Raw genomic sequence first — 21,402 nt, 5'->3', positions numbered from 1 at the left:
TTGGGTTCAAGGTTGGTGTTCAAGTACCTTCCCCATCCCCCATTATTCCTACACCATCTACATATAAATCCAGGATTTGCAGTATGAGCAATAAAATACGTACAGAAAATAATTACTGTAAAATAGGTTATTCAAGTGTAGGGCCTGCTCCTGAGAGGTGGTGTTCACCTGTAGGTATCACAGAAAGTAGGGGTTAAATTAAATTGTTCAGTACCTTTGGGAATTAGCCATAACAATAGGATAAAGGAAATTCTGTAGTTGGATTATAGGGGGAAATCCCAACAGGAATCACTCCTCTATCAAGTATCACCAACTGAGTCATCCATCAGACCCCAGGAAATTTTGGAGATCCAGGTATAATTATAGTATTAGCCATTATAAAGGGATTTTGCAGGATCTATGTCTGTATAGGTAATTGTAACTTTATTTAATGCTTTCATAAAACAGAAGTAAGACTTTGCACATGATTGTATCTTTGGTTACTATCCTTTGTCTTTATATTTTTTTTGGCGTCTACAAATCTAAGAAGAATCAGGGATCGTTTTCACATCTCTAGCTACAGGAGCTGCTGAACTGATTGTGGATTTATACGGAAACGCTAAACTCAATTTAAACAAAAAAGTCTACCAGAAGAAAACAATAGTAAGAGCTTGCTGTAACACACACACACACACACACACACACACTGTCCCAAGTCTGTTTTGCCTTTATTGTATGATCTTTAAAGATACGTATTTTTCTCCTTTTTTGCTCAACCATCATTAATCACAACTGTTACCTAACTTCCTGTCTTTCTGCTGTGCAAAGCAACAGAGTTGGGGAAAATGGGCAGTAATACTCAGCCGAAAAAAAATCTTGCATTTTCTGTTGCACCCATCCCTTCTTTCCTTGATTCTTACATGGGAACATCCTAACCATTATATTTACAATATTAAATGTCTTCTCAGTTAAGTCCCTGATTTCCTTTGTTGCTACACAGGCCCCTCTCAATACAAGAGCCTCTGACTGTTGCTGTGAAGATCCTGTGTTGTAATCTGGCTCTAGAGACTACAACTCCCATGAGGCTCTGGGAAGAAAAGCGGGGCTTTTTGGCAACCTGGGAAAAGAAAATAGTAGCTTCCCTCTTTCTGAAGGCTTAAGGCTGATCAAGCAGGCTGCTTCAGGGCAGGTGTGGCCTTTTCTCTGAGCCAGGAAATGCTTTGGGGCTACAGCTTGCTAACGGGATACCCTGCAGGGAAGGAACTTTATCTGTGTCTGTTAAAGTGCTGCAGAGGCCAGCTCCAGATCAGAGGGGCTGGTCAGCTGGTTGCTTTGCCTTGTTTGGATTGATACGCAGAACCCTCCCCAAGCTGTCGGCAATCCAGGGGAACAGCAGCCACGTGCCAATGAAAGCAACTGACTGGACCTTTGATAACTAAAGAGCGTGCACTCTGGGGTGGGACAACTGATGACACTGTACAAGCCAGTTACATGTTTCAATTATTTCTGTGTATATTGTTAACCAATTGTATTCATTCATGTTTAGTCTGTAACCCTATTTCCTTAAGTTAAGTAAAAGGTGTATTTTAATTCTAATTTGGTCTATTAGCTATATACTATTTGCAATTGATGTTTGGGAGTTAAAGCCAGATTATAACTGGAATAAATTTCCTGGAGGTTTCCAAAGGTACACCATTAAATGTGTACAGGGGACAGCCAGGTGGAGACTAACAATTAACAGACCTTTAGAAATCAGGGGTGAAAAGGGGATTCGCAACTATCCAACATCACCACTGGGAACTCAGGATCTCCTTGAATTTTAAACCCATCAGGTGCACCATCACACAAGTGAGTCCTGCCTGCACCCAAGTAGCCTAGGAAGGAAACAAGGGGTTTACAGTACAATTCAACCCTTCCATCCTGCTAGCTTTCTAGTCAAATTGTCTGTTCACCTCCAGCATGTCTCAGGCAATATCAAGGGCCTGAGGCCAGGGAAAGCCAGTGTCAGTGCATTGGATGGGATGCATAATATTTAAAAATGGTAGGTTAGCACAATGACCAGGATCGTAAAAGGAACTAGCTGTATCCTGGTGTGCTGGAATGCCCCACTCTGTCACTGAAGACAGTGACTTCACTGATAAGAACAACTATGCCAAAGAGCCATAAAATAATTTCTAGATAAAAGACAAAAGCTTGATGGCTTTTAGGCACAGCTGCATGAACAATTAATGCTGGTGTTTTGTAAACAGCACAAGGGAGTTCAGAATCCAAAGAGAAGAAATGACAGGTTTTAGTTGTATTTGTTAGTTTTCAGTCTTGCAGCATTTTTCATCACCAACTTCCAACAGAATCCTCAGATCAAGATAAGGCTAGCAACATCAAGTACAAGAACAAGGGCAGATCTTGAAGCCAACAGAAAAGCTTACATAAGAACTGAGGGAGAAAGCTCACAGACATGAGTACACAGGTGTGGCTGGCACCAAAGCAGACTTCTAACAGTAGCAGTAACTCTTCCTCCCTTGCCCATGACAGAAGAGTGGCAGCAGTGTGTTTTCACCTTACCAGTGTGTCTACATCTTCGGCTCAGGGTCATGTGATCACAGCAGGATCTCTGTTTTCATTTATTAAAAAAATAAAATTTCTTACCCTCATATTAGTAAAGGGAAGCTTAAAAATATGACTCAGCATAGCCAGGATGATTGCTTGAGCCAGAAACAGTGACCTCAACTACACACTGAGTTAACACTAGCAGTGCACCTAAGGTTATGTCTACGCTATAGCATAAATTCCATTTTAAGGCATTTAGAAACATAGAACACTAGGACTGGAAGGGACCTCGAGAGGCCATCGAGTCCAGCCCCCTGCCCCAATGGCAGGACCAAGTACTATCTAAACCATCCCCGAGAGACATCTCTAACCTGTTCTTAAATATCTCCAGCGATGGAGATTCCATAATCTCCCTTGGCAATTTAGTCCACTGTTTGACCGCCCTGACAGTTAGGAACTTTTTCCTAACGTCCAACCTAAGCCTCCCTTGCTGCAGTTTAAGCCCATTGCCTCTCATTCTATCCTCAGAGGCCAAGAAGAACAAGTTTTCTCCTTCCTCCTTATGATTCCCTTTCAGACACCTGAACACCACTATCACGTCTCCCCTCACTCTTCTCTTCTCCAAACTAAACAAGCCCAATTCTTTCAACCTTTTTTCATAGGTCACATTCTCTAGACCTTTAATCATTCTTGTAGAGAAACTAGAGAGTGTCCAGAGAAGAGCGACATCTTTTTTGAACTGCGGTGCCCAGAACTGGACACAATACTCCAGCTGAGGCCTAACCAGCGCAGAGTAGAGCAGAACAATGACTTCTCGTGTCTTGTTCACACACTTGTTAACGCATCCCAGAATCACGTTTGCTTTTTTTGCAACAGCATCACACTGTTGACTCATATTTAGCTTGTGGTCCACTATACTCCCTAGATCCCTTTCTGCTGTAGTCGTTCCTAGACAGTCTCTCCCCATTCTGTGTGTGTGTGAAACTGATTGTTCCTTCCCAAGTGGAGCACTTTGCATTTGTCCTTATTAAACTTCATCCTGTTTACCTCAGGCCATTTCTTCAATTTATCCAGATCATTTTGAATTATGACCCTATCCTCCAAAGCAGTTGCAACCCCTCCCAGCTTGGTATCACCTGCAAACTTAATAAGTGTACTTTCTATGCCAATATCTAAATTGTTGAAGATGACACTGAATAGAACTGGTCTTAACACAGACCCCTGTGGAACCCCACTTGTTATACTTTTCCAGAAGGATTGAGAACCATTAAGAACTACTCTCTGAGTACGGTTATCCAGCCAGTTATGCACCCACCTTATAGTGGCCTCATCTAAATTGTATTTGCCTAGTTTTTTTTTATAAAAATATCATGCGAGACCATATCAAATGCTTTACTAAAGTCTAGGTATACCACATCTACCACTTCTGCCCTATCCACAAGGCTCATTATCCTGTCAAAGAAAGCTATCAGATTAGTTTGACAAGATTTATTCTTTACAAACCCATGCTGGCTGTCTCCTATTACCTTGCCACCTTCCAAGTGCTTGCAGATGATTTCTTTAATTACCTGCTCCATTATCTTTCCTGGCACTGAAGTTAAGCTGACTGGCAATATGGTTTAGCTCAACTTTAAATTGCGGCTGTTCACACAGAAAATACTATTAGGTCGATATTAGGGGGCACTATGGCCAATATTCTTCCTCCAACAACCCAAGTGAGATTAATGGAAAGTTCGAATTTAAGCAGTTGGATTAACAATGTGGAAACAGCTTCAGTGTAAACCAGCTTTATTGGCCTCCAGAGGAGTCCCTCAGGTATCCCACAATGCCCCACAGTTGTCCATTCTGGCCACTGTCAGCTCTGATGCGCTGTAGGTGTGCAGGAAGTAGGTAACAGGAAGCTCACAAATTTGAATTTGAATAGTATCAGCAATTCGAATTAAGCAAAAAAGTTATGCCCAAAGAGAATACTGTTGATTAGTTCAAATGGAAGATGTTCTTTCAACGTGGAAAAAGCAGCTGAGCAATCAGTTTACATGGTTCAGTCACCTTCTGAAGCCAGCCTATTTGATTTTCTTTCACCTAGGATTCCCTGGTTTTCCTTCTTTCCTTCTGAAAAAATGGCTGTTTACTTTCCATGGAAAGGGAATGAGGGCAATACAATGTGGAAAGATGACATCACATACCCACAACCACTTGCGAGGCATTTTTTCACCCATACTACATCTGCAAAAAGCCCAGAATGCTATGGGGCTGAGAGAACTGTGGGATAGGTTTCCACAATGCAATGTGCAACAGTTGACCTTTGGTGATTGTGTGGCAGTACTAACTTGACTTTGTGGGGAGGTGAGGATACTCAAAATTGAATTTACAAGAGCCAGTGTTACAAAACTGAATTTAATAAATCTGAATTTATATCTTGTAGCGTAGTTGTAGCCTAACATTGTATCCTGTCTCTGACAGTGGTCAGTGCAAGATGCTCACCGGAACGAGAACACAGCAATTCAGTGAGCACTACCCTCACCCACATCATCCAGCTCCAGATTCCAACAATCAGATGTTTACAGACATCCAGAACATGGGGTTGCATCCCTGAACATCTTGGCTAACACTCACTGATGGACCTAGCCTCCATAAATTTACTCTAATTCTTTTTTTAACCCAATTCAATAGTTTTGGCCTTCACAACATTACACGATGCATGGTCAACCTACAGAACTTGTTGCCAGAGGAGTACTTCCTTTTGTTTTAAAACTACTGCCTGACAATTTGCTTGGGTGACACCACAACTCTTGGGTTAAATAAAAGAATAAATAGCACCTCCTTAGTCATGTTCTCCATACCATTCATGATTTTATAGACGTCTATCACATTTCCCCTTACTTTATCGCTTTTCTGCGATCAAACAGGCCCACTCTTTTTCATCTTTCCTTCTGTGAAAGTTCATCCCATACTCTAACCATTGTTGCCCTTCTCTGTACCTTTTTCAATTCCAATGTATTTTTGAAATGGGTAACCAGAACAGTAGCCAGCATGCAAGACGCTGGAGTACCATGACTTTAAATAGTTGCATCATGACACTTTCTTGGTCTACCCTTCCCAAATGATCCCTAACACTGTTAGCTTTTTTAACTGTCATGGCACATTGAGCGGATGTTTTCGTAGAACTATCCACAAGGATTCCAAAATCTCCTCCTTAAGTGGAAACAGGTAATTTCATATCTGTGTGTAAAATAGGGATCTTTTTTCCTACGTGCACTTATTTGCATTTCTCAACACTGACCTTCATCTGATATTTTGTTGCAAAGAAACCCTGCAAGATCCCTTTCATAACTCTTTGCTTTCCACTTTTGCCTTAATTATCTTAAGTGATTTTGCATTCCCCAAATTTTGCCTCCTCATAATGTGAAAACTGTATAGTCCTACTCTTTGTTTCCTACCTTTTAACCAGACACTGATCCATAACAGAACCTTCCCTCTGATCCCACGAATGCTTAGCTTCCATGAGAGCTTTTGGCAAGGCATCTTATCAAAGGTTTTCTGAAAGCCCAAGTACACTAGATCCACTGGATCCCCCTTATCCATTTGTTTGCTGATGCAGGTTGGACACCCTTGGGGACCAGAGTGGTCCTCAATGAGGCAGTTTGCTGGACCTGGAGAGGCAAATGCTGACCCCCTGCTGCCACCCTGGCAAGGCTGCTGGCTGCCAGTTCCACTGACACTGCCCTAGTAGGGCTCTTGGCCCCAACAGGAGTGCAGGCCCCCTGCTGACCTTCCTGCTGAGACACACTGGTTTCCTGCTGGACTACATGTTACCAGACCAGAAAGTCCAACCAGTACTCCCAAAGAATTATAATACACATTATTTCCCTTCACAAAGGCTGTGTTGACTGTTGCCCAGCATCATGTTCATCCATGCGTCTGATTAATTCCGTTTTCTAAGTTATAACCTGTTCACCTGGCACTGATGTTAAAACTTACTGACCTGCAGTTGCTAGGATCACCTCTGGAGACATTCTGAAAAATAAGCATTATGTTAGCTATCCTCCTGTCACCTTCACAGAGTGACATAAGTGATAGGTTAAACACCACAGTCAGTAGTTCTGCGATTTAATGTGCGCATTCGTGTAGAAATCTTGGGTGAATACTGTCTCTTTCTGATGACTTACTACTGTTTAATTCATGAATTGGTTGCAAAACATCCTCTATATATAGCTCAACCTGGGATAGTTCCCCAGATTTGTCACTTAAAAGAAAAAAGCTCGAGTGTGGAAATTTCCTTCACATTCTTTGCCTTGAAGACTGACGTAAAGAATTAACTTAGCTCCTCCTCAATTGTCTACTCTTCTCTGAGTGCTCCTTTAGTTTCTCCATTGGCCAGTAGCTTCACAAATGCTATAGTAAGCTTCTGGTGTACTCAAAATATTTTGCTATTGATTTTTCTGTCTTTAGCTATTTGCTCTTCAACTTCTTTCTTGGCTGCCAAATTACAATTTTACACTGGCCTTGCTAAGTTTCTGACTCCTTCTATTTTCCTCAGTAGGCTATGACTAAATTTTTAAAGGGTGCCTTTTTTCCCCATCTAACTGGGTCCTTTACATTTTAACCATGGTGTCTTTTTTATAGGGCAGGGAGAAGTCACTTTTATTTGGGTATACATTTAACTGGTTTTTTTGGCCTTTTAAAACATTATGGCCTTTTAAAATAATCATGCAGCTTGCAGGCATTTCCCTCTTATAACATGTTTTTAACTAGCTTTGTATACAGTAACTGCTCACTTACTACAGTTATGTTCCTGAAAAATGCTACTTTAAAAAGAAATTATGCTAAAGAAAACTAATTTCTCCATAAAAATTAGGTTAGGTTTCCCAGAAATTTATTTTTTCAGCAGACAAAAAGGCAGTATATGTACATATACAATACTAACTAAGCAATTTAGTACTGTACACAGCAATGAAGATTGTGACACGTGGTTGAGGTGGTGGAGTCAAAGGTTTAATATTACACCAGGGAATGTCTTGCTACTAAATGATGAACTAGTACTTGGCTGAACCCTCAAGAGTTAACACGTAGTTAATGGAGCTTCACACTGTAAAGGCAGCATGTGCTGCGGCAGGTAGAAGAAAACACAACAGACACAGGGCAGTGGCTTCAACGTCTCCCTCCAGAACGGAACACAATGATGAACCCACAGTATCCTGCTAGCATGGAGCACTTTCTCCTGTGGACAGCGCATACACGGCTGCACAGTGCCCAGGTGAAGTGAGGATGAGAGATGTACACTGCATGTGTGCGTGAGACAGAAGAATAGAATGATGTGAGTGTGCGTGTTTGGGCTGGAGAGGCACAGACATGCATTTTGCCCCCATCAGTATGCTGTCCCCACTTCCAGTACACTACCCTTATTAGATCAGGAAGCCCAGACACAGGACTCCATAGCCATGATCTCCTGCTTTGTGACGATAGGGTCTGATGTCAGGGGGGACATCCTGACATCAGCACCCATATTCCCTTCTTTCTGGCCACAGCAAGCAAGAGGAATCTAGGAGCACCTCCACAACAGAAGGGAAGAGCAACTTGACAGTGGGGAGAGGGGCATTTGAACACCTGCTGTTAAACCAAAATGTGCTCTAATACAGGTTGGACCTACCTGGTCCAGCACCCTCAGGACCAGTCAGGCCCCAAACAAGGGAATGTGTCTGACAAGGCGAGGTTGTTTCCAGCCCCTCTGCTGATGGACTCTGGGCTCCCCAGACTGGGCTAGGCTCCTCTCCAGGCTCCGTGCTTCTGGCCACCATTCCAACACCCCAAGCTTCACTGCTCCAGGCCACCAGTACCCTGTGCTTTGCCACCCCGGGGCTCTATGATCCAGGGGCTCTTTGGTCCAGCAATACCCATGATCCTACCAGACCACATGTGTTGCAAAACCAGAGAGTGCTGGACCAGAGGAGGTTCAACCTGTAGATAAGCAACATGACAATGAAACAACGTAGTTCCCCTTTTCAGAGTTACACGCTACTGTGCTGGGTTTCTTTGGAATTTTTCCCACTTCATGGATATTAAATTGAATTATGTTATGGCTGCTATTACTGAGTGGCTCAGAAATATTCACTTCTTGGACCAGATCTCATGCTCCACTGAGAACTAAACAATTGCCTCTCCTCTTGTGGGTTCCAGGACAAGCTACTCTTAAAAGCAGTCATGATGTCTAGAAATTCTCTCTGTATTTTATCCCGAGGTGAGATGTACCCCATGAAGTAGGAGGAGAGTTGGATTATTATTGGTTGCTTTTCCTTCACAGCCTATCTATTCTCCCTGATCATTTCATTATCAACACCATCCAAGTCGGATGTTCCGAAGTATATTCGTATTGCTATACTCCCATAAATCAAGCATGGACTTTCTACTCATAGTGCTTGTATTGTACAATTTGATGCACAGTTAAGATTTTTACTCTGACTTTATGCCTTCTTTCATGTACAGTGCTACTCCCCCACCAGTTTGACCTCCTCAGTCATTCCTATATTTGTACCCTGATACTAGCATGTCGTCCCATTGATTTTTCTCATTCCACGAAGTTTCCATGATGCCTATTATATTAATATCTTTACTGCAGTTCACCCATCTTCATGTTGAGACTAATATTTGCATTCAAATCACTTGTATATTTTGTCAATATTCAGTTGCTTGCCTTCCTACGCTACATTTAAATGGGACTCTTACAAGTTTGACTTTTCCTCACCTGCTCCCACCTGTACCTTATATCCCAGTAAAGAGGATGGGATAGAAGTATACACTCCTTTCCCAGACGTTCCTCCAGCACCCAGTAAGCCTAAACCCCTCCTCCCTAAACTGTAATTTGATCCAAGCCTTGAGACCCTACAATTCTGCCTGTTTTTCTGGCCCCACATGTGAACTAGAAGCATTGCCTTTCCCTAAGAGCCACCCTTTGGCCTCCAAGACCACTCTCTTCACTTTCCCTAAGTAGTTTACCTACATGTACTACTGTGGCTGGGACTGCTCTATTGTGTCCCACACAGTCTCATCAATGCAGCTCGGTCACCCTTTGCTCCCCCAGTTCAGCCCCTCTGGTCTCAAGAGCCCATACTGTGTCCTCCTAAGCTCTGTCCTATTTCTCCAAGCCATATGCAGCCAGACTACAGGAGCAGCAGTTCCTCCACCTGCTAGAGATCGATACAGCTGAAACCAGAGAAGAAAACTATTTGTATGTCATCAAGAGACTTTGAGGATGTCTCTGCTGCACGAAGAACAATGAAAAGCCTGTGGCAGAGTCTCAGAACTCAGGTCAACTAACAGTCTTGTGGGACTCACACGATAGGGCTAAACACCTCAGCACAGATGTTCTCACTCAGGCTGGAGCCCTTTGCCAGACTTTGGAGTCCAGGCTCCAACTGCGAAAGGAATGTCCACTTTGGTACTGGTTGTCTCAGTGTGAGCCAAGGCAGTTGGCCTAGGCTCAGACACGCACCGCTGCTGCGAGGCTTTCTGCAGTATAGAAGGACTTGTCAGCAGGAGTACAGTGGTTGGCCAGACAGAACCAGTACACAAAATCATGAGGCATTTAAACACTACTCAACCTCATAACTGGTACACCAGTAACTGTCTGCTGAAAAGCCAGCCACACCATTGAAAGCTACATTCTCCATGGCAGATTCAACACCAGTTTTTGAGTAAGTAGCAGGAACAGATTCAATGAGCAATGTCACAAGCCTGGCAACCTATGCTTTCCAAACAGGCAGAAGTTGATGGGCCCACCCATCAGCACCATGGACCCAAGAAGTCAGATTTTCATTTTGCAGTGGTCTGAGAACAACTGAGGGCAAATTCTTATCACATCAATATCTTTATTCACCACAGTCCAAGATCATACTGCAGGTCAGAAGAATTGAAAAGTACAATCTATTATTATAAGGCCTGGCCACCACAGCCTCCTAAGGGATAGCTACTAATGTATTAAAATGGAGGTAATGAAGCAAAAACACAGATTTAAGCTTTGTATCTGAAAGGTTTACACCACTTAAACCCAGCTACCTCTGTTTATTTGCAGATCAGATGAAGTTCTAATCCTGAAATGTGCATTCTCTTATTCTTCTACCATCATCATTCAACCCTGACAAGTAAGAGTCACATTAATGGAGAGTTAATACAGAATACTTGCAAAGGAAGTATAATGCACAAAGGAGGAAAAGACTGTCCAAGACTAACCAACCATTACACCACATTGTGATGTAGCCACTACAACTACTGCCTACCTACCTAATACCACCTGGCCCAGCAATATTCATATTCATCTTTCCCAAAACGTGGCTTGAGGGCAGGGAAAGGTAGGAAAATAAGAAGATCTTCATCACTCTTCAGACTCTTTTCACTTTGCACAGCTAAAGTTCAATTGTATTAGTGAGATATGCATTTGTACATAATAGTTTTAGCTTTCCACAGACACATGCTGCTTCAGCAAACGGTAGCAATTAAATTATACATCAAATCCAAGTCAGACTCCTCATCTCCAGAATTAAAGAATGGTAACAAATATATGAAATACTTGGATTTCTCAAGTTTAATGTTTCAAGGTATCTAATTTGTAAGCTTCAATTTGCATTTAGTTCTGAACCTTTTAGTTTGCATTGGACTTATATAGCAACCCTACGCATATGTAGGGATAGAATTTAGCCAGTACAAATAGAACACCTGCGGCAGCCTCTCAAAGTCCTCACTAAGGCTATATCTAGATTAGAGCAATTTGTCGATAGAAGCTTTTGTCAGAAGATGTCTTCCAACAAAACTTCTGTCAACAGATCACAGCCAAACTGCCAAGTGGATCGCTCTTGCAATCCGCTTTGACAACAGAAAGCAGCTGGGTCCAGCCACTCCAATCAGCAAAACTGCTAACCAGAAGCACAGTAGACAGGGCTGCCCAGTGTCCTGGAAGCCCTGTCCATGGACAGAGGCCCCCTGGAACGTCCAGACTGGCTTTTCTGTCGACATATCTCACGGGTTTTGTTGGCAAAATGGCAGTTTTGCTGACAAAACCCTCAAAGGCACCTGTGGGATTTAAGCACCCAAATTACATGGAAAGCCAGCAAACTGGGCACTTAACACCATTAGACTCAGCCCAGATCAAACACCGAACTCAACCCTCTGACACTGGTATGAGCATCAACATGGAGGTGTTGAGTTTGGTGAATTTTGTTTAAATTTATGATGTACTGTATTATGAAGAATTCTGGTGTATGTTCTTCAAGCATTATCTTTCAAAATAAACGGTTCAGAGTACATCCTAGCCCTCAAATGAGGCAAGAGCAAATAAGCTTGTACCTAGGTAGGTAAGTCTTGCCAATATCACAGCCTGGAATTGATCCAAAACCACTTATTTGCAATAGAGATCCCTGCAAGGCAAGTATGCCAGAGTTTTCAAACTGTAGTCACCAACTTTAGACAGAACAAATCCAAAATGCAAATATCGCTTTTATTTTACGTATGAGGAGAGGGGGAGAAATCCTTTTAAAATATGCTTTTTTTTGTACCATATGTCAATCCTCACCAGAAATGCAGCGTTGCCATTGACATAACTGTGTGATAAATTGCATAAACGTACTCAAAGTGAAAACAAAATAAAACCAAAAGTTGCACTGTACCAACTAAAGTAAATGGGTTCCATCTTTAGTCAAAGCTGCATATGCAACTTTAAGTGCTACTTACTCACAAAGCAGAATACCATTTTCTAATCCAGACCGAAAATCTTTGTCACCAAAACTTCTGCCTGTGACTTGCTGAAAAATAAAAAGGGGAAGTGGGGGGGGGGCAAGAGGGAGGGGGGAAAGAGTCCATTAACATGTGCACTTGTAAAGGATGTTTTATGATTGTGTTATTTAAAACGGTTACAACAAAAGTAATATGACAACTCTCTGGGTGTTGCAGATAAATTCCAAGATGTCTCCTGCATCTAAAGAGACACCCTTTTCACTAAACTATTTAACATGTAACAAAGCCCTCTCTGCTAATCCCTCAGTTTAAAATTCAAGAATGGTTTTATGTAAATGTCACTGTAACCCGCAGAGTAATTGGCAGCCCAAGCCTTTTTAAAGGCAACGAGTTTGTTTACACAGAGCTGAGTATATTATATGTTTTTGTATACCAAACACACTTATTTTAGGTGCTTTTCATGGACCTGATCCTGCATCCCTTACTCATACAAGGAATTTCAAAGGGGCACTAAGTTATAAGAGCTACTTATGATTTAAGGTTGCAAAACCCTGCCATATCATTTATTATGCAAATGGAATACAACCTTCCTAACTATCCACACATTGTTTGTAAAAAGTTGAAGTTGAAATAAGAAAGCTAGAACAAATATATTTAGAGACAGATTGCAATATCCTTATTCACAGTGAACGCTTCACACCATGAAGCCAGACGGGACTTATATCAAGCTAGGATTGGAAGTATCTGATCCTTAGTATTTGTGAAGAATTCCAAATCAAAGAAACTGGTCTTTTAACTATCCTCATGTACAAACTCTCACAAGGCTCCATTTTTGTGAAACAATGCTACGCTGTAACGCTACAGGTAAGATTATTAATTCACTCTTTGTCCTGTGAGAACACTGCACAGCCAGCTAACAGACTGTCAAATATTACCAGACATGGGATTAGAGAGATAGGGGTGCATGTGTGGTCCATTCAGCAGAGACTGGAACAGAAGCAACACATTTCAACTAAGAAATCAACCATCGGAGCGCCTACCCTCCCAAACGTCTCCTATGCAACAGCCTGAAACCAAACTAAAGGAGAGCAAGTACTGGAACACCCATAGGCCGACATCTCAAAGAATCCCAGAAGCCACACAAAATGAATAACCTCTTCTTTGAGTAGCTTCCCTACTTCCAGGGGTTACTAAGCCACTTGAAAACTTAGATTTCTGGTAGATAATTTAGCCATTGTAGCTGACAGAAGCCATATATCTAACTCCTATTTAAAATTAAAGAACAAATAGTACATTTTAATAGGTTCTGACATCTTGTGGCATGTGACACTTAAGGGATACCTTTAGGTTTAAAATTTTAAATGTATTTTCTTAGTAACTAAACCTGTGGAGAGAGAGACCCCATCAAGGTTTTAGCTCAGCTCTGGGTGGTGTGTGGAATGTAATGGGTTACCACAAGAGGAGGGCAGATACATCTATGTTCTACACAGATCATCAAAATGTCCATACTGGGTCAGACCAACTGTCCATCTATCCCAGTACTCTGTATTCCAAAAGTGGCCAATGGCAGAGGAAATAAACAGAACAGACAAAAGTCAAATGATCCAACTCCTGTCACCCACTCTCAGCTTCTGGCAAACAGAAGCTATGGATATGATGTTGAATCCCTTCTCATACAGGCCAACATCCACCGAGTGACTTGTCCTTCATGAACTTATCTAGTTGTTTTTTGAACCCTGTTACACTTTTGGTCTTTACAACATCCCAGGACAAAAAAAAAAAAAAAAAAAAAAAAAAAAGAGTTCCCCAGTTGGCAATGAAGAAGTACTTCATTTTAAATTTACATCTTATTAATTTCACTGATCAGAGGGACAGCCGTGTTAGTCTGGATCCATAACAGCAACAAAGATGAAGGGTCCTGTGGCACCTTATAGACAAACAGAAAAACATCTGTTAGTCTGGATCTGTAACAGCAATGAAGATGAAGGGTCCTCTGGCACCTTATAGACTAACATGGCTACCCCTCCGATACTTGACACCATGCAAGGCACTGCATTTAGCCATATGGAATGGACATCTATCAACCTCAAAAGGAAGCTTGCACAGACAAACAGACAGACAGAGACATCATTTTTCTCTCCAAATGCAAACGAATGGACATCATACCAAATGGACTAAAGGTGAAAAATCCTTTGCAATCTACATATTGCACAGACTACAGTGAGAGATTATGCCATACACACTCAAAGAAACCGAGGAACCACCTAATCAGCATCCTGTACAACAAACAGGAGAACATCAAAAAAGAGCTCTCAAATCTGGAGTCTTTCTTCTGTTAGTCTATAAGGTGCCACAGGACCCTTCCTCTTTGTTGCTGTTAATTTCATTGAGTGACTGCTAGTTCTTTTAAAAACAATGGGAAGTCCTGTAGCACCTTATAGACTAACAGATTTATTGGAAAATAAGCTTTTGTGGGCAAAGACCCACTTTGTCAGTTGCTAGTACTTTTGTTATGGGAAGGAATTTAAAAAAAAAAAAAAAAAAAAAAAAAAAACCACAAAAACCAAACACACCGCACACTTCCTTATTCAATTTTTCACACCATTCAGGAGCTTGGGTGAGTGTGGGATTTGGGGGGTTGTGTGGTGAGCTGGCGGGGGGAATGTCTGTCTGTGCAGCTATGTTACTTTGCAGAGAAGGGCAGTTTGATCAGCTGCCTGTGTGCCTGAGCAGTTTGCAAGGTGTGAATTGGGGGAGTTTCCTGCCAGGTGAGCCTTCAAGGGCTGATTAGACTGGAGGCAAGGCTTTGAGACAGGCCTAACCAGCTAGCAGCAGTCTCTATAAGAAGGGGGCTCTCAACGAACACTGTGAGCAGCGAACAGGGGGCAGCAGCTAACAGCGAAGGGAGTTCGCCTCTGGGAGTTCGCTGAGGGAGGAACCCCATGTTTGTTGTCCTTTTCAGGTATGGTGTTCCACCTGTGCCCTGTAAGGCAGCACTATAAGGAAAAGGAGTCTCTGAAGAGAAGAGCCTGAAGAGCGATGGGGGAAGGTGGACCTGAGGGCACTGAGAGCAGCTGGGGGGAGAGGGGCCAGTGCAGTGAGGAGGGTGGACATGGGAGCAGATGGGGGTAGTGGGTTGGGGAGGGTCCTATGGTGATGGCAGCTGGGGGGGGGCCGTGAAAGGTGGGGAGGAGGGTCCCGGGGATATGAGGTCATTGCTCCACAGGGAGCTGTGGTGACAGGGAGGTATGAACTAGTGGGATCCTTAACCACATTCTCCACACCCCACTGCCTTGTGGGTTATCCTGGGAAGAAGAAAGGCTAAGGGAGTAAACCCTGACAGAGAATCCGGAGGGGAGTCCGAAGGCGGTTCGGTGTCAACTTCTGGCACTGTCCCGGCAACTCCTGCAGCTGAGCTAGTACCAGACGTGGAGGTTATCCTCTCCTTTGGACTATACCAGTAAAGCCGAGAGGGGGACACTGGTGTCTGGGCAGCCCAGAGTCTCCATAATAAGTGCCCAGGCTCGCGCCCGGAGAGGTACTCCGGCATCGCTGAACAGCGTTGCATCAACACGGGAGGCAACAGATACCAGTTCTAAGCTCTTGCTCGACTGGTGTAGAGAACGAGCGCCAGGGGTTGCCTTCAACAGTGGGAGAGATCCTCGCATCTCACTGGACAGTCACCACTCACCTCAAGCTGGGCAGCCCCCAGCCAATAGGGTACTGTCCCGCCACAGTTCACCTGCCTCGCTGGGTGCGTGAGGCTTAAGGTTCCTGAACCTGACAAGTGACTGAAATTTGGGCACCAGGCAAACCAATAAGAAAATCAACAAGAAATGAGAAACATCAACAATTTAAGCTTGCTTGCTGGAATGTGCGGACCATGCTGACCGGCTTGACTGAAGATCTTCAGGCCATCAGTGACACCCGCAAGACCGCTGTCATCAACGAGGAACTGAAGAGGCTCAGAGTTGATATCGCTGCACTGCAAGAGACACGACTCGCAGATTCAGGATCTCTAAAGGAAAAGGACTACACCTTTTTCTGGGCTCTTCCTGGGCTTTACCCTGCCAGAGAGCATGGTGTTGGCTTTGCTGTCAGAAACACCCTTCTACAAATGGTGGAATTAGTCATGGGCGGATCAGAAAGACTTCTTCAGATCACGCTTCAAACTTGCGCCAGTCCCATCCACCTGATCAGCGCTTATGCTCCAACTCTGTACGCCACACCAGAAGTAAAAGACAAGTTCTATGACGTGCTTAGTGCTGCTGTAGCGCAAATACCTGCTCGTGAACAACTGTACATCTTGGGTGACTTCAATGCAAGAGTTGGAGCTGATTGGGCCTCATGGCCTTCCTGCTTAGGACACTTCGGTGTGGGAAAAATGAATGACAATGGACAGCGTCTCCTTGAGCTGTGCACGTACCACAATCTGTGCATCACAAACGCATTCTTCCAAACGAAGCCACAGCACAGAGTGTCGTGGAGACACCCACGCTCAAAAGTACTGGCATCAACTAGACGTGGTCATCACTAGGTGTAATAACCTCAAAAACGTCCTTCTGACATGCAGCTATCATAGTGCTGACTGTGATACAGATCACTCACTAGTTTGCTTCAAGCTCAAACTGAGACCCAAGAAGCTGTACCTCTCTAAACCTGCTGGAAGGCCCTGCATTGGAGGCCAGAAAGACGGCAAACTTGGAGAAAGCTGAAAGTTCAGAGAGACCCTCCAGGAAAATCTGTGCAGCGGCCCTGGGGGTGCCGATGTGACATCCAAATGGCAACATCTGAGGGACACAGTTTACAACACGGTCTTGTCGGTGTTTGGAAGAAAAGCTAGAAACACGAACGACTGGTTCGAAGCTAACTCCAATGAGATGATTCCAGTCATTGAAAAGAAGAGCGCTGCACTCCTGGAGTACAAAACGCTCACCGAGCCAGAGTACCCAGCAAGCACTTAGAGTGGCCAGAAAACAGTACAGCAGACAGCCAGGCGCTGTGCCAACAGCCACTGGCTCCAGCCTTGCAGCAGCATCCAGACCTGTGCTGACTTTGGTAATCTCAGAGGAATGTAAGAGGGGAAGAAGAAGGCATTAGGACCCACCCAGAACAAGATGGCACCTCTGAAATCCAGATCTGGTGAAGTCATCACTGACAAAGCCAAACAGATGGAGCACTGGGTTAAGCACTACTCCGAGCTGTACTCACGCGAGAACATTGTGGTTGACGCAGCCCTCGATGCCGTCGAGCTCCTACCAGTAATGGACGAACTGAATCAGGAACCAACTGTGGATGAACTGAAGAGAGCCATCGACAGCATTGCAGCGGGAAAGGCACCTGGTCAGGACAGTATACCACCAGAGGTAATCAAGTGTGCTGCGGACACACTCCTGGAACCCCTACATGAGCTACTGTGCCTGTGCTGGAAAGAGGGTGAGGTTCCACAGGATGTGCGCAACACCAACATTGTAACTTTGTATAAGAACAAAGGAGACAAGCGACTGCAACAACTACCGTGGAATCTCCCTCCTAAGCGTCACTGGTAAACTGTTCACTCGCGTCATCCTCGGCAGACTCCAGAAGATTGCTGAGAGGGTGTACCCCGAATCGCAGTGCGGATTCCGTGCAGAGAGGTCTACCGTTGACATGGTCTTCTCTCTAAGGCAGCTGCAGGAGAAATGCAGGGAGAAGAGGAAGACACTCTACATAGCCTTCATTGACCTGACCAAGGCGTTTGACTTGGTCAGCAGGGATGGTCTGTTCAAACTGCTCCACAAGATAGGCTGTCCTCCACGGTTGCTCAAGATGATCCAGTCGTTCCATGAAGACATGAGAGGAACCATCCAATATGACGGCGCATTATCGGATGCTTTCAGAATCAGGAGCGGCGTCAAACAAGGATGTGTGCTTGCTCCGACATTGTTCGGGATCTTCTTCGCACTCCTCCTGAAGCATGCCTTTGGATCTTCAACAGAGGGCATCTTGCTGCACACAAGATCTGATGGGAAACTGTTTAACCTTGCAAGGCTGAAAGCTAAGTCTACGGTGCAGGAAGTCCTCATCAGAGGCATGCTGTTCGCAGACGATGCTGCTGTAGTGTCTCACACAGAAGACCAGCTTCAAAAACTGCTGGATCAGTTCTCCAAAGCATGCAAAGACTCTGGGCTTACCATCAGCCTAAAGAAGACAAACGTACTCGGTCAGGATGTTGCTGAATCCCCATCAATCGGCATTGACAACTATACGTTAGAGGTCGTCCACAAGTTCGTTTACCTCGGGTCCACCATCACTGACACCCTGTCGTTGAACACTGAGCTAAATAGGAGGATCGGAAAAGCTGCCACAACTCTGTCCAGACTCAGCAAGAGAGTGTGGAACAACAACAAGTTGTACACTCACACCAAAATGCAAGTCTACAGAGCCTGCATCCTCAGCACCCTCCTTTATGGCAGCGAGACTTGGACCCTGTATGCCCGCCAGGAAAAGAGGCTGAACGTCTTCCACTTGTGCTGCCTCAGGCGCATCCTTGGAATATCATGGAAGGACAGAGTGACCAACACTGCCGTCCTAGAGCAAGCTGGAATCCCAACCACGCACACCCTCCTCAGGCAGCATCGGCTCCGCTGGCTTGGCCACGTCCACAGGATGCATGATGGAAGGATTCCAAAAGACATCCTGTATGGTGAGCTAGCCTCTGGCAAAAGACGTTCCGGACGCCCCCAGTTGTGCTACAAAGATGCCTGCAAGAGAGACCTCAGAGAGGTAGACATCGAGCTGGACAACTGGGAAGAACTAGCAGACGACCACAGCAGATGGAGGCAGGGGTTACACAAGGGCCTTCAGAAGGGCGAGATGAGGATCAGACAGCTAGCAGAGGAGAAGCGAGCGCACAGAAAGCGCACTAAGGACTTGCCAGACACCCACATCTGCAAGAGATCCAGCAAAGACTGTCACTCTCGTGTGGGTCTTCACAGTCACAATAGACACTGTAAATGAAGTCCTCAATTGAAACTATAAAGGGCGTGATCCATAGTCTACGTAGACTGAAGGATGCCTATAGGATTTGATAGACCTCTGTCCTATCCCCCTTACTCATCTTTTTGAAAGCTGAAGAGTCCCGGTCTTTCTAATCTCCTCTCATATGGAATGTGTTCAATATGCCTAACACCTAATAATTTCTGTTGTGTCTCTGTACCTTTTCCAAATCAAATACAAGTATCTATTTTTGAGACTGGTGACCAAATATGCAGAGTATTCACTATGTGGGTCTACCCTGGTTTTATGTAGGAGCAATATGGTGTTTTCTGGTTTATTAGTCATCCCTTTTCTAATGAGTCTCCATACTCTAACTATTTTGATTGACACTGCACACAGAGCAGATTTTTTTTCCAGAGAACTATTCAGGGCTACTTTGCATTTATCAGCATTAAATTTCATCTGCTCGTCTTTTGCAGTCACCCAGGTTTTATGAATTTAATTTGTAGCTCTTCAGCCTGCTTTAGACTTCCCTATCTTGAATAATTCTGTGTCTCATGCAAATGTTGCCATCTCATGGTTTACTTTTTTTTCCCCCAGACCATTTAAGAATATGCTGAACAGCACTGGTCCCAGTACAATATACCTCTCCCCTTTTATTTCTACCCTCTCTTTTAACTGGAGTGTAGCATTGCAGTCAGGACCACCTAAAAGATTCTTAGTTTAATGACAAGCCTTTTGTTGTCTTAATCTTACTGTCTCTGTTTATAAACTCCCTGCAGCAAAAGCTGTGCTGCTCCCAGCTCCCAAACACATCACACATTACAGGGAAGCTGTGTTGGCAGTTAAGAGCTCTGTCTGGGGCTGGAGTAAGTAAACTTCAGGTACAAAACTTTAGGAGTGGGCTAGTCCGTCCCACCCCCCATCCCTTCCCCAAATGGAGGAAGGATGCCTAAATATCTGAGGAAGTGGGCTCCAGCCCATGAAAAGTTATGCCCAAATAAATTTGTTAGTTTTTTAGGTGCCCCAGAAGTCCTTGTTTTTCTTTGTTTTCAAGATAAGTTCAGCTACAGTATTCCATTCAAGTAACAGGCTTTACATATTTGGGCTGTCCAGGGAGAGGGTTGGGCAGCAGAAAACACAAATTTTTGGGGGAAGTTTGGAAGTTGGAGGGTGTCACCTTGAAGCATAACCAAGGCTGGTGAGAGCCAGCACGTGACTGACAAGCTGCAGTTGCTTCCGATGTGTTTGTGCGACATGCCTGCTGGGAGAAGTCCAGTTAAAGGCTATAACAGCAAGGCATTGCATGGCACCCCATCTTACAAAGCAGGGATGACAGCTCACCACTGGTCTTGGCCAAGCCCAATATGCCACCCCTGCACACCCCATACGCCCTTGGTATCTGATATAAATGCAACACAGGGCACACGCACAGAGAATGAATGGACACTGCTAACTAAAATTCTCCAATTAAGGGTTCAACAGGCACACGGAGCACCTTAAATGGATCCCCCTGGGGGACACTTGACCTACAATCACTCACTCTCCCCCTTGCACCTACCCCTTTTTATATCAAATCAGGTTATTGCATTTGGGATACATCCCAAAGAATTTCATTACACTACCTACCCCCACCTCCAGTCCTTGGGCCAGCCCCATGCAGTACTGGCAGTCAGCTCTCTGATAGCACAAGGACAGAGGTGTTAGAACAGGGGTGAGCAAACTCTTTACAATCGGGCCTCCTTTTCATCTCTGCAATTAGCAGAGTCCCTCCCCTCCCAGTCTAATATAATCCAAATAGAAATGTCAGTTACATTCATATGAAAAAAAACGCCTTTCAAGAGGTGTAAGAAAATTAGTACAGTAGAACCCCAAGATAGGCGTAACTTGAATGCATGTATCTCAAGCTAGTGTGACTCAGTGGCGGGGGGGGGCTGGCACCTGGCTCTAGGCTGCCCGACACTCAGGTGAGCTGGAAAATTGACCTGCGCTGGACAATTTCCTGGCTCCCCCAAGTTCTACGAAATTTGACTTGTGAAGTTGCACAAGAATGCAACAACCTCTACGTAAGTCAGGGGCCTACTGCATGTCAAACGTAAAGATTGTATTAATAGGTACATGAATGTGAATACACATACATAAAAACCAGTAACATTCCAACATTTTTAATGAGAT

General features: G+C 44.2%; 1 protein-coding gene across 8 annotated transcripts in view; it reads right to left on the bottom strand.

Annotated features, from left to right (window-relative positions):
• Window positions 1-21,402, bottom strand: part of LIMCH1 (LIM and calponin homology domains 1) — a 308,724-nt gene that overhangs the window by 192,541 nt on the left and 94,781 nt on the right. For 7 of the 8 annotated variants that reach the window (XM_074992680.1, XM_074992679.1, XM_074992678.1 and 4 more), the window contains exon 2: window positions 12,247-12,317. The exons of the other annotated variant lie outside the window; for it this stretch is intronic. In XM_074992680.1, coding sequence (XP_074848781.1) covers window positions 12,247-12,317 — 71 coding nt within the window. The remainder of the gene's footprint in view (window positions 1-12,246; window positions 12,318-21,402) is intronic. 8 annotated transcript variants of the gene reach the window in all.

Source organism: Carettochelys insculpta, chromosome 4, assembly GCF_033958435.1.
Source record: "Carettochelys insculpta isolate YL-2023 chromosome 4, ASM3395843v1, whole genome shotgun sequence".
In the NCBI taxonomy this organism is placed as follows: domain Eukaryota; kingdom Metazoa; phylum Chordata; order Testudines; family Carettochelyidae; genus Carettochelys; species Carettochelys insculpta.
This window is presented reverse-complemented; position numbering and strand designations above follow the sequence as displayed.